General features: G+C 42.4%; 1 protein-coding gene across 1 annotated transcript in view; it reads right to left on the bottom strand.

Moving 5' to 3' along the window:
• Window positions 1-1062: 1062 nt before the first annotated feature.
• rnpc3 (RNA-binding region (RNP1, RRM) containing 3) overlaps window positions 1063-13926 on the bottom strand; it is a 39245-nt gene continuing 26381 nt past the window's right edge. Inside the window, exons 7-13 of the mRNA XM_080196447.1 lie at window positions 8915-9042; window positions 7190-7348; window positions 6717-6811; window positions 6552-6610; window positions 5050-5182; window positions 3260-3343; window positions 1063-3156 (exon numbers count right to left, since the gene is read on the bottom strand). Of these exons, the coding sequence (XP_080052573.1) occupies window positions 3278-3343; window positions 5050-5182; window positions 6552-6610; window positions 6717-6811; window positions 7190-7348; window positions 8915-9042 (640 nt within the window). The 3' untranslated portion in view covers window positions 1063-3156; window positions 3260-3277. The remainder of the gene's footprint in view (window positions 3157-3259; window positions 3344-5049; window positions 5183-6551; window positions 6611-6716; window positions 6812-7189; window positions 7349-8914; window positions 9043-13926) is intronic.

The following is a 13926-nucleotide window of genomic DNA, read 5'->3' as shown; positions in this document are numbered from 1 at the left end:
TCTAGCCCTTCGAGCCTGCCCCACCATTCAATAAGATCATGGCTGATCTGAAGTGGCTCAGTTCCACTTTCCCGCTTTCCCCCATAACCCTTAATTCCCTTGCCTACCAAAAACCTATCTACCTGTGTTTTAAATAAATTGAATGGAAACTTAAAGAAAGTGAATGGAATGTTGGCATTTATAGCTAAAGGAATAGAATATAAAGATAAGGAAGTATTATTGCAACTATACAGGGCATTGGTGAGGCCGCACCTGGAGTATTGTGCACAGTTTTAGTCCCCTTATTTCAGGAATGATGTAGTGACATTGGAGGCAGTTCAGAGGAGGTTCACTGGATTGATTGCAGAGATAAGGGATTTGTCATATGAAGAGAGATTGAACAGTTTAGGCCTATACTTTCTGGAATTTAGAAGAATGGAGATCAAATTGAGGTTTACAAGATGACAAAAGGAATGGATAAAGTAGATGCGGAACAGATACTTCCTCTTGTGCAGCATACTAGGACAAGAGGTCATAGTTTTAGGAAAAGGGGCAGCAAATTTAATACAGAGCTGAGGAGAAACTATTTTTCCCAAAGGGTTGTGAATCTGCGGAATTCGCTATCCCAAAGTGCGGTGGATGCTGGGACAGTGAGTAAATTTGAGGAGCTAGACAGATTTTTAACTGGTAATGGAGGTTGAAGGGTTATGAGGAGAAGGCAGGAAAATGGGGATGAGGAGCATATCAGCCATGATCGAATAACGGAACGGACTCGATGGGTTAAACAGCCTAATTATGCTCCTATATCTTATGAACGCCTGCAGGTGACTTTGATGAAGACGTCATCCTGTCACTTCCCAGGGTAATAAGTGGAAGATTTCAGGGGAATGGCAGCAGAGATAAGGACTATCTAAATGAAAAACAGAGTGGACAGGCCGAAGTTAGGCCAGGAGATTGGGAGGCATAGTTTGCATGGTACTGGGACACAAGTAACTCTGGAAATCCAACTCACTATCAAAAGTATCAGATAAGACACATGCAAAACAAAAACAAAATCAAATTGAATAACTCTGTGATAGCAACTTTTAGTTTATTGAACACATTTATTTGAGAGAAAGCAGTGAGAAATCAGTGATTGATTATTGTCATTGACATTTCAAAAGGACAAAACGTAATACAATGCCCCATAAAAAGTGAGGATTTCCATCGTGCCCACTATCTTCACTGTTCTGAGATTTCTCCAAGTTAACCATAATCAGACACTCCATCAGAATAGAAACTGCAACATGGAAGACACAACATAGATCACACATGTTGTTCACCTTCACTGTGGCTCTAATTAAATCCTTAAGTTTGAATATTTCTGAACAGGTGGATGCCAGCAACAAGTCAAAAACTCTCCTCACAGATGCTGCCAAACCTGCTGAGTTTTTCCAGTATCCTGTTTTTGATTCCAATATTGAGACATTCTTGGGATAAGGGAGTTTTTTATTCAGCTTGTACAAGAATTAGTAAAGAGAAGATTCTGTAAGTGTGTGAGTGGGTGGATGCGGATGGGCAGAGATAGGGACCTGACAAAATGACTTTAACATTCGGAAACGGTACAATACAGCAGATATAGAGATGTTTGTCACTTGTGGGGAAGGCCAGAGCATAGGGACATAAATACAAGATAGTAATTAATAAAGCTAACAGAGAATTTAGGATAGGCTGATGGGTGAAGTGAATAGGGTTGGGTGGAAGCTCATGTGGAGCAGAAACATCAGCAAGGGAGAGCTCCCTGCCATCCCTCTTGTTGTTACAGCAAATTGAGATTTTAAAGTCCGGAGCTGATATTTGCTGGCAAGTGGATTCTCTGAGGCCAAGCGGATAGACCGGTGCACAATTATCGTCATCCTTCACTCTGGGGAAATAGGAAATGATCGCCGCTCCCCTGTCTGATCAGTGTGGTCTGCTGGTGTCTCATCAGCAGAAAGAGATTGGAGTGGAATTCCCCTTCCTAACCATCCTTAACCCATTAAGTAGCTGGGGCTTACCCTGTAATTTCACATCTCCCAGGAGAGGATACAGTGAGTGGGGAGTGTCTGAAGTGTGAGGTATTAGGACTGGACGGACCAGGATCTATTCCTGACTGACATATTTACAAACTTATACTCCTCTTAATAGTAAGAAAAAATTCAAAGACAATTAGATTTGTCATTGTGGTTTTGATCCAAAAGACATTTAAACATCCTTAAAAATGATTGCCTATTTCTCCTTGCATTATTACTAGGTTAAATGTTTGCCATTCTGGTCAGCATCATTTCAGCAGTTCCTGAGACAGAAGTTGCACATCTTGCTCCAAGCAGGAAGGTGGCGGCTGTTTTAAGAACATAAGAACATAACATAAGAAATAGGAGCAGGAGTAGGCCATCTAGCCCTTCAAGCCTGCCCCGCCATTCAATAAGATCATGGCTGATCTGAAGTGGATCAGTTCCACTTTCCCGCTTTCTCCCCATAACCCTTAATTCCCCTGTCTATCAAAAACCTATCTACCCGTGTCTTAAATATATTTAGCGAGGTAGCCTCCACCACTTCAACGGGCAGAGAATTCCAGAGATTCACCACCCTTTGAGTGAAGAAGTTCCTCCTCAACTCTGATCTAAACTGCAGCCCCCCCCCCCCCTTATCTTGAGGCTGTGTCCTCTAGTCCTGCTATCCTTTCTAAGCAGGAAGAATCTCTCTACCTCTACCCGATCCATCCCCTTCATTATCTTCTACGTCTCTATAAAATCCCCCCTCAACCTTCTAAACTCCAACGAGTACAGACCCAATCTATTTAGTCTCTCTAAACTAGTCTCTCTTTAGACTAGATTTAGTCTCTCTTGTTTTTAGTGCTTGTGCAACACAACAAATTGTTTACAAGTCATAGCAGTGGAAGAATTTTTAAAATGTTATCATTATTCAACTGAAGATCAGAACTAAGAGTTATCCCCATTTTTTCTCTGAACAATAGCCCCAGTTGCCGCGACACACACTGTTTCCCCACCCGTTCTGAGTGGCTAATAGCAGGAACACAAATGCTGCCATTTGCATTGCATTACTCCGTTTTATGTATAAAGGATACATTATAAAGGATACACTGAAATATCATTCCCCCAAAATGATGAGCTGGGCTTTTACCGTGCACAGTGTGAACTGTAACCAAGAGAAAAACACATAAACTAGCCTTAGGAGTTTGCTCTATGATCACACCAGTCAGTGTGAAATTCTATGTTAGTGAGCACAGCAAGAGACCCACCATAGTGCCCTCTGATCCTCATTTCCCTCGGCCTCTCTTGTTGTCTGCTGAATCTTGCTTTGGCCGTGCAGAGCGTGCAAATTGCTGTCAAGTCGCTAAGGACCAACATTAGATACAACTGAAGACACATCAATGACAACAACAACCTGCATTTAAGAACATAAGAAAAAGGAGACAGCCATTTGGCCCATTGAATGGCTGAGCAGACTCAATATAATCATGGTTAATCCTCAACCCTAACTGCACTGTCCTGTCTGCCCCCTTATCCCACAAGAAACCAAAAATATGTTTATCCCAACCTTTAAAATATTCAACGATGGAGCTTTTGCAACTCTCTAGGGTAGAGAATTCCAAAAATTCACAATCCTTTGAGTGAAGAAATTTCTCATCTCGTGCATTAAATAATAGTCCCCTTATCCTGAGACTGTGTTCTAGATTCCCCAGTCCTTATGGCTTGCTTTACTTGCATGCTACCTTCCTGTGTTCCTTGAATGAACACACCTACATTCCTCTAAACATCAACATTTATCAGTTTTATTCCATTACCTTTTGCTTCTTAAAACCTTACATCTCTAACTTCTCCCGGTTCTGATGAAAGGTCACTGTCCTGAAACGTTAACTCTATTTCATTCTTCACTGATGTAGCCAGACCTGCTGAGAATTTTTGGTTTTCATTTGCGATTTCCAGCATCTGCAGAATTCTGATTATGCAGAAGAAAACTATTTGCTATCCTTGTCAGTTTGATTACACTATCAAATCTACAGTGGTAAAATATTAACTAAGGAATTAAAAATATTTACTCAAATTAAAACTCTCAAACCATTAAAGCTCCCTGCAATATGCAGAGAGACTAGGGAAGCTGGGATTGTTCTCCTTAGAGAAGAGAAGGTTAAGAGGAGATTTAATTGAGGTGTTCAAAATCAGGAAGCGTTTTGATGGAGTAAATAAGGAGAAAGTGTTTCCAGTGACAGGAGGGTGGGTAATCAGATGGGAACAAGTAAAAACAGCATTCAGTAGAATGCATTCTGCCACCATTCCACATTAACTCAATGTTATTACACTGATGCAGCTTTTCCTTGCCAAGTGGCTCTATAATGACAAAGCTGGAAAAATAAATATTTCTATTAAGAACGTCTATCTCACTGAGGAGGCTTTTGGCCAATCCACATCCAACAACCTGCTCGGAAAACCCCGCTCCCATTTTGACAGTGACAAATTGCATCAGAGTAGCTGAGACAATCCACATTCCAAATAAAACTCACAACATTCTTTAAAAAAAGTCAATTTGTCCCATCCCGTTACAATATTGGATTTAAAATTTAAAAATCTGGATCCAAATTGATATCTTTGCCAAAACCTAATAAGTTCTTCCTTGGGCAATACCCTATCTCTGTACAAAATCTTACTGAAATTCAACTATCTCTCCAATTTCCTTTTGAAAGTTATTATTGAATCTGCTTCCACTGGCCTTTCAGGCAGCACATTCCAGATCACAACAACTCACTGCGTCAAATAAATTCCCCTCATCTCCCCCTCTGGTTCTTTTCCTGATTCTCTTCAAACTCTGTCCCTCTGGTTACCCATCCTCCTGACACTGGAAATGGTTGTTACTTTCACTTCACACAAATGGTGCTGGAAAATTGTGCTGGCCAGCGCAAACAGAATGGGCTGAAGGGCCTCTTTCTGTTCTGTAAAACTCTGACTTCACAAGGATATCATTGTAATCTTGAGTAATAAATTTCAATTTCCTAATGGTCATTCTAGTTCCTGTCGTTCTTTGAAAGGATACAACCACCATTGGTTTTTCTTTGAGCTCAAACCCATTCACTTCTTTCAATGCTTTGGCTGCTGCCTTCTCATTGGGAAGCCCAACGAAAGCTTGTCCCTTCATTCGTCCTTCTTTCATCAATCGGATATCAAACCTGTGAAGACAAAACCAAGGCTTTTAAAATAATCCACCACTCAAGTTCAAACACCAGAGAGAAAGCTGTTTTTTGATCAGACACACAAAGTCAGATCAGACAGTCTTCTCAAATCAGCTGAACCATATATTAGCTTGCTTATATATTATACTAGCTGTCAGTTCAGCAACATCTTGATCTTAAAATTCTCATTTACACATTCAAATCCTCCTCCCGCCCTTCACTCCCCCCCCCCTTCTCTGTACCATTCCTCAGCTTCCACACCCTCCCTATCTATGTAAACTCCTCCAGCTCTCCAAGGTATTTGGCCATCTAAGAATCCCCGATTTTAATTGCCCCGTAGTCAAAAGAGAACACAGATGAACTCGAGACATTAACTCGGTTTCTCTCTCCACAGAAACTGCAAGGTGTGCTGAGATTTTCTAGCACTTTGTTTTGATTTCAGATCTTCAGTATCCGCAGTATTTTGCTTTTATTTAATTGCTCTATTGGCACTTTCTCCTCCTCCCCCCCAACCGTCTCTTTCCTTCTTGAAGAAGCTTTCAGTTATCTGTCCTAACATTCTCTTATGTGGACCTGTGTTCTTCCTGCTCAATTATTTTACCCGATTATACTTCTGTGAAGCACCTTGGGGCACTTCTTTCCTTAAAAGGTGCTAAATAAAGCTGTAAACAGGAGAATAAATTCAGTGTGGCTCAGAGATTCTATTACATGATACTGCTGCAATCAATAAAGACTTGCATTTTCACAGCACCTTCCAACCTCACTGAACAACCCAAATACTTTAACCAATGAAATATTTCTGGTGTAGTCATTGTCATTGTCCTAATTTAGAAAACATGGCAGCTAATTTGCACAAAGCAAGATCCCACAAACAGTAATATGAAAATGATCAGATAACTTGTTTTTATGAAATGCCCTGCTCACCTACAAATTAAGTGCCCTGGCTACTTTTACATTATGTAGAAATGCCGGTGTGTGTCTTTATATGTCCTTCTTTGATCAGAATCTTCCACACACCTGACGAAGGAACACCATTTCCAAAAACTTGTGGGATTACTATCAAATAAACTGGTTGGACTTAAACCTGGTGTTGTGAGACTTTTTACTGTACTTTTACATTCACATTTAATGTTTAGTTCAAGGCTACAGCAGCTACTCCCCTCAGTATGACACAGAGTGGAAACCTCCTCCCCTCAGTACAGCACAGGGAGTGAAAATCTCCTCTCTGCAGTACAGCACCAGGTGTGAAAACCTCCTCCCCTCAGAATGGCACTTTGGGGTGGAAAATAAACCTATGACTTTTAATATTTCACTAGATATTGAAATATGAAGACCGCATCAGTGAAACAGAACTCCGATCTCTTACATGTTCCTTTCAGCTTGTGATGAGAAATCAACGTATCTGCCAAAGATGAACTTCAAGTCCTGGAATGACATTAACATGTGAAAACACCAAATGCACCAACTTCGCCACGATCATACTGAAGTTAGACTGAAAAGAGAAAGCAGCTAGTAATGAGAGGGAGATTACCTTCTCTTCAACTTGCTTCGACAGATTCTTTACATACAGTCGACAGGTGGGTTCACCTGGAGCATAATTTTTAAACATCGACATGCTCTCCATTTCTGCTCCAAATCAAACACAAACTGCATGACAACAACATCACAGGAACAGGAAGGCATCATTCAGCCTCTCGAGGCTGTGACCCTCAATCCCACACTCACTGTCTCCAAATCCCTGGCTCTCAGACACGAGCTGGGACATTTCGCTGTCTCTAATACGTACCCTGGCGCATCATCTCACGCTGTCGTTTACCATGGAATCCTGACACTTATTGCACCTCAACACTAGTGGCTCCAGCCTCAATCCCCTCACACACACACTGAGACATTTCTCCACCTTGACATAAAATAATCCTCACACCAACAGCCTAACAAACACTCTCTCACACTCACTACCCCTCACACTAGGACATTGGCACTGTCTCTGTCCCTCACACTTACCCTCTTTGGTGATTCGACCCTTTGCCAACTGTTTCCTGGAAATGAACTCAGAGGGAATCACTTCCTCTTCTTCCTCCTCACTTTCACTTTTAGAACAGACAGGCATAGGCTGGATTTTTCCAAATCCTGAGTTTTGAGACTCAGAACTCTCCTGTGGCTCTGCAAACGTGATATCAGGTAAAAAGTGTTCACCAACCATATACAAATCACAGTCAATGGCCTCATATCAAAGCCTCCAATTCACTTACAGTATCTTCCATCTAGAATGCGACTGGGCTTATAACTAACTGCTTAACAACTTGCATTGCCTTAAAACTAGTAAAACATTCCAAGATGCTTCACATTTTTGTAAATCAGACACTGAGCAACACAAGGAGGTATTGGGGTAATTGACCAAAAGCTTGGTTAACTAGGGGAATTTCACAGTAACTTCATTGCAGTGTTAATGTAAGCCTTACTTTTGACTAATAAATAAATAACCTTTATAACCTTTAACAAAATGGTCTTTAAGATGCACTTCAAAAGAGTAGAGATCTAGGGAGATTTAGGGAAACAATTCCAGAAGCTGGGAACCCAAGGCAGCTGAAGGTCCAGTCACTAGTGGTGAGTCTAGATTGAGAATGAGCAAGAGAACAGAATTGGAAGGAGGCCGGGGTCTGAAAAGGGTCGTAGGGCTGGAGGAGATTGCAGAGTTAGTGACTGGGTGAGACTGTGGAAGATAAAAAAGTGAAGACAAAAGTTTTAAAATTGAGATATTGCCAGACTGGGATGGATAGGATAGAGGTGGAGAGACTCTTCCCACTCAGAAAGGACAGTAGGACTAGGGGGCACAGCCTCAAGATAAAGGGGGGGTGGTTTAGAACGGAGTTGAGGAAGAACTTCACTCAAAGGGTGGTGAATCTCTGGAATTCTCTGCCCGTTGAAGTGGTGGAGGCTACCTCGCTAAATATTTTTAAGACGCGGGTTGATGGGTTTTTGATAAGAGAGGGGATTAAGGGTTATGGGGAGAGGGCGGGAATGTGGAACTGAGCCACGACAGATCAGCCATGATCATACTGAATGGCGGGACAGGCTCGAGGGGCCAGATGGCCTACTCCTGCTCCTATTTCTTATGTTCTTAATGTATCTCCCATTATAATTCTCACTATCTTAAAGGAGAAATTGTATTAAATCAACAGTGTGAGCTGGATATCAGTTAGATATTAATTGTATTCAGGCGGTGTATTATTTGGAGATTCATCTCTGCTCATATATATATATATATATATATAGATAGGTGCGTGTATATATGAAAGAGGAGCTCCTGTTGCTGTATGACATGCAATGTGTCTTTGAAAGTTAAAATTTATTAGGATTTATATAGTATCCTTCACTGCCTAACTCTCTCTAGTTGTACGACACAACACTCCACAAATCTTTTGATGAGAATTGATGTTCCAGTCAGTCGTTTTATTGAAGGGATGATTAGACGTGACAAAGTTAAGAATGAGAGATTCACCAATAGATGTCTAAGGCTGAGATAGCCAATGCTTTGGAGATTGAAGCTGGTCTTCTTTGATAGGAGAATCTTTCTTCACATTTATATCAGGCAATATGCCAGTTACACATCAGTAATTAATTAATTTCTTGCAAAAAGCTCTGAGAAAAAGATAACTGTTTTTAATAACTGGGGAAGGGTTTAAACAGCCGATTCAGGAATTCAGACCAAATCCACAAAAAACCTACCTGGTCGCTGCTCCCCTCCTCCCTCCAACAAGCTGTTAACGTCGACAGAGATATGAAATTCAATTTTCTTTGGACCGTGAGATTGTGGCTGGTCAAAAACTTCAGACGGTGGCACTGCGGGATGTGAGCTGAAATAGCACAGGAAGATACAAACTAATGGTAATTGAGAGTGTTTGTACCCAGAACACCATGAGGTTGTTTATACCCAGTCTCATTCTCCATTTCGAAGAATGAGTGATTTTGAGCAGGCTTGGCTCTACATTAACTGTAAGTAGAGTCATACAGCACAGCACAAGGCCAGTTGGCCCACTGTGTGAAATTGCTGAGAGGATGTTCCTCCCCACGGGAGAATCTAGAACTAGGGGGCACACTTTTAAAACAAAGAGTTGCTGATTTAAGATGGAGGCGAAGCAGTTTCTTCTCTCCGACGGCTGTTAGTCTTTGGAATTAAAGAACAAAGAACAACCCAGCACAGGAAACAGGCCCTTCGGCCCAACAAGCCCGCGCCGCCGCATCACCCTACACCTATTCTACCCTGCGTGTCTACGAATAGAACCCCTGACTTAGCCAGATTCAGGGGAGAATAGTGTCAATTTGGTAAAACCAATCAGCCTAAGAGCACATCTTTGGGGTGTGGGAGGAAACCGGAGCGCCCGGAGGAAACCCACGCATCCGCAGGGAGAATGCACAAACTCCCACAGACACAGGCCCAAATCCATGTGTCTGCACAGCCAGCAGTGCTAGTCACCGAGCTGTTGCGGCGCCCTTCTACCGGTCCAGGATCAAGCACACACACCAACACGAAGTACTAGGCCACTCCTGGAACCTCCAAGAGTAGCCCACGCACGACCCACCGTGTGCATGCCCCTCGTTTGACAACGAGGTGGACCTCCACCTGCGGAATAAAAGACAAAAACGTTAATCACAAGCCTGCCTTTCCGGTCTCTCCCGAGGTTCTAACCCTTATTTAATACCCCTACCATAGCCCTCCATCCTCGTTTCACTCATGTGCCTATCTAACTGAACCTTAAACGAGTCCAACGTTCCCGCCTCCACCACCCTACTCGGTAGCGCGTCCCATACCCCCACAACTCTCTGCGTAAAGAACCTTCCTCTCATATCCAAATTATATCTCTCCCCCCTCACCCTTAAATCATGTCCTCTTGTATTTGTTACCAATCTAGGGAGCAGTCTCTCACTATTGACCCTGTCTATTCCCTTCAGTATCTTATATACCTCTATCATGTCCCCCCTCAATCTCCGTCTTTCCAAGGAGAACAGTCCCAGTTTCTCCAACCTTTCCTCGTACCCCAGCCCCTCCATGCCAGGCAACATCCTGGTAAACCTCCTCTCCACCCTTTCCAGAGACTCCACGTCCTTCCGGTAGTAAGGTGACCAGAACTGGACGCAGTACTCCAAACGCGGTCTAACCAACGTTCTATACAACTGAATTCTCTTTCATAGGGAGCAGCAGAGACTGGATCAATGAATTTATACAAAGCTGAGTCAAAGGTTCCGCTGGGCAACCAGGAAAATTGAGTTGAGGCCACAGTCAGACGAGCCATGATCTTACTGAATGGTGGAGCAGACTTGAGAGGCTGAATGGCCTTCTCCTGCTCTTTTTTTATGATGTGATGGTCCTTCCCAGTTACAATGGTGTCAGCTCCATTTACCAGGCATAGGCACTGGGGGCATTGCAGTCAAGAAATGAAAAGTTTGCTTAGGTTCCATTACGCTGCACACAGTTCATTAGGGGATGCAGTGGCATAGTGGTATTGTTATCAGAGTAACAGGTAAACCAGACCCAGAGCAAGATCTCGAGACCCAGAATCAAACCCCACCACAGCAGATGATGAAAGTTCAACCAACGCATTGAGGACAAAGGCAGGAAAATTCTCTGAATTTTTAAAGATTTTGTTAGGCCACAGCTAGGGCACTGCATCCCGTTCTGGTCACCACACTTCAGGAAGGATGTGAAGGCCCTTGAAAGGATGCAGAGGAGATTTACCAGAATGGTTCTGAGATGAGGGGATCTTAGCAACAAGGTAAGGGTCAGAAAAGCTGGGGCTGTTCTCCTTGGAGCGCAGGAGATTGAGGAGAGATTTGATGGAGGTGTACAAGATTATGTCGACCTTATCTAAGTCTATCAAAGATCAGCTGTTCCCATTTGTTGATGATACAAGGATTAGGGATTTAGATTTAAGGTTTTGGACAAGATGCAGAGGAACGTGAGGGTTACGCAGTAAATGGCGGTGACCTGGAACTGGCTGCCGAAGAGACTGGTGGAAACTGAAAAAAATCAACGATTTCAAAAGGGAATTAGATGGGCAATTGAAGGAAATACACTTGTAGACTTACAGGGTAGAGTGAGGGAGTGGGACTGATTAGATTCTTCTACAGAGAGCTGAAATATATTCAGTGGATCAAATTGCTTTCTTTAATGCAGTCAATGAATCCATGACATGACATCTCCCACCTTTTGAGTGAAGGATATTTTTCCCCGGGGTAAGGGTCAGGTTACATGTTGCAACAATCACCTTCCTTCTCAAGTATACACCAACACGCTTTGATTCGCGAAAGAAACCCGATGGAGGAGTATACAGAACAGAATTCCTATTCAGCAGATTCATATTCGGAGGGATGGTGGCATTAGTGTAATGTCCCTGGACTCAATCTAGAGGCCCAGGCTAATCCTCATGACCTTTCCTATAGGATATTAGTGAACCAGATGGATTTTTACAATAACCAATAATAGTTTCACAATCACCATTACAGCAAGACTCTTCTAGATTGTCCCATGAGGAGGAACATCCTCTCAGCAATTTCACACAATGGGCCAAAGGGCTTCATGCTATGCTGTATGCCTCTTAACTGCTTCTCTGAGATGACCGAGCAAGACACTTGTTCAAGGGCAATTAGGGACAGGCAATAAATGCTGAACTTGCCAGCGACGCCTACATTCCATGAAAGAAAATGGAATAGAAAAGCAAAACTGGTGGGGCTATACCACAAACATAATGCATTGTTTTAGTTTCAATATCTTTCAAACTCTCCTTGATGTGGAGATGCTGGCATTAGACTGGGGTAGGCACAGTAAAAAGTCTTACAATACCAGGTTAAAGTCCAACAGGTTTATTTGGAATCACGAGCTTCTGGAGCACTGCTCCTTCCTCAGGTGAGACTGTTGTGAGACTGTTTCAAGCTCTCCATTACCTTGTGAAGGCAATGCTCCTTTAAAACAGCTTAGTTTGTATAGCACAGGTACAAACTCTTGTATCTGCTCCTCAATCCTTTGAGAACCATCTGTTTACAAAATAGTCTTAATTGTTTCCTTCAAAGATCCTTCCTTTAAACAAGGTTTCCTGACATGAGTAATTACGAATTCTTTGAAAAGTTATTTTATTATCAGTTTGTCTTTCTAAACAACCCATCTACAATCTAATTAATGACCCCCTTCTGCCTGTGATAATTACACGAGCCATTAAAGTTATACCTTAATTATTCATACTCAATTCCCAAGTCATTTATTTTCCTCCAGGGGCATTAGGCTATTTTCCTTCTTGTTCTAGAAAGTTGTTTTTTGTTTTCTCACTAATTCATGAGCTTAAACAATGGAGATACTGGAGCCGGGCTCCATGAGGACAGTACAGGCAGTCTTGACTGCAATCAATGGGCTAGTCCAACATTAAACTGAGATCTTTAAACCTCATTACAAACAGAGCCATTTTTTGAACAGGGAAGTGATTCTGTAATCAGCTGCTCCCAGTCAGCATCTTTAACATTATTTGACGTGTTTGATGGAGTCACTGTGGATGGCATTTTTTCACAATTCCAGTCACTGTCCGGAATCAGTGGAGATGATGACAGCAGTGGTGACTGTACATCCTGTTAACTGCTGCTTGTTGGCTCAGTCTGTGTGCTGGATGATTACTGAGTTTCACAAAATAAAAAGAAGAATTGGAAAAGCCAGTTCATCTTCTACCATCTTAATACTCGCAAAAACCAGGATAATGGAGCTGTTAACTAAACGCAGTGAATCAGGAATGGGAAGCAAGTAGGAAAATAAATCAACTTAGCATTTTGCTTCTGCGCTAAAGTTGATTCGCTGGTTAAAAGGAAAAAGGAGGCTTACGTCAGGATGAGGCTTGACGGCTCAGGTAGTGCACTGGAAAGCTACAGATTAGCCAGAAGGGAGTTAAAGAGGGAGTTAAGAAGAGCTAAAAGAGGACACAAGAATACTTTGGCTGATAGGATTAAGGAGAATCCTAAGGCTTTCTTTAGATATGTTAAGAAAAGAAGATTGGATAGGGCAAGATTAGGGCCAGTCAGAGACAGCAGTGGGAAGTTATGAGTGCAACCGAAAGAGATTGGAGAGGCATTGAACAAATATTTCTCTTCGGTATTCACGCAGGGAGACGTAAATGTAGTTGTGGAGAACACTGGGTTACAGGGTTGTAAACTGGATAGTATTGCAGTAGATAAGGAGGATGTGCTAGATATTCTTGAGGGTTTGAAAATAGATAAGTCCCCTGGGCCGGACGGGATTTACCCTAGGATTCTCTGGGAGGCAAGAGAGGCGATTGCAGAGCCTCTGGCTCTGATCTTCAGGTCGTCGTTGGTCACAGTTATAGTGCCAGAAGACTGGAGGATAGCGAATGTTGTCCCATTGTTTAAGAGGGGGAAGAGAGACTTCCCCGGGAATTATAGACCGTGAGTCTTACTTCTGTTGTGGGCAAAGTATTAGAAAAAATTATTAGGGATAGGATTTATAGTTATTTAGAGAGTAATGAATTGATTGGAGATAGTCAGCACGGTTTTGTGAAGGGTAGGTCGTGCCTTACTAACCTTATTGAGTTTTTTGAGAAAGTGACCAAAGAGGTGGATGGGGGTAAGGCAGTTGACGTGGTATATATGGACTTTAGTAAGGCGTTTGATAAGGTTCACCATGGAAGGCTTCTGCAGAAAATGCAGATGTATGGGATTGAGGGTGATTTAGTTAATTGGATCAGGAA

The sequence above is a fragment of the Carcharhinus amblyrhynchos genome, chromosome 9, assembly GCF_965287045.1.
Source record: "Carcharhinus amblyrhynchos chromosome 9, sCarAmb.v2.hapA, whole genome shotgun sequence".
NCBI classification, from domain to species: Eukaryota; Metazoa; Chordata; class Chondrichthyes; order Carcharhiniformes; family Carcharhinidae; genus Carcharhinus; species Carcharhinus amblyrhynchos.
This window is presented reverse-complemented; position numbering and strand designations above follow the sequence as displayed.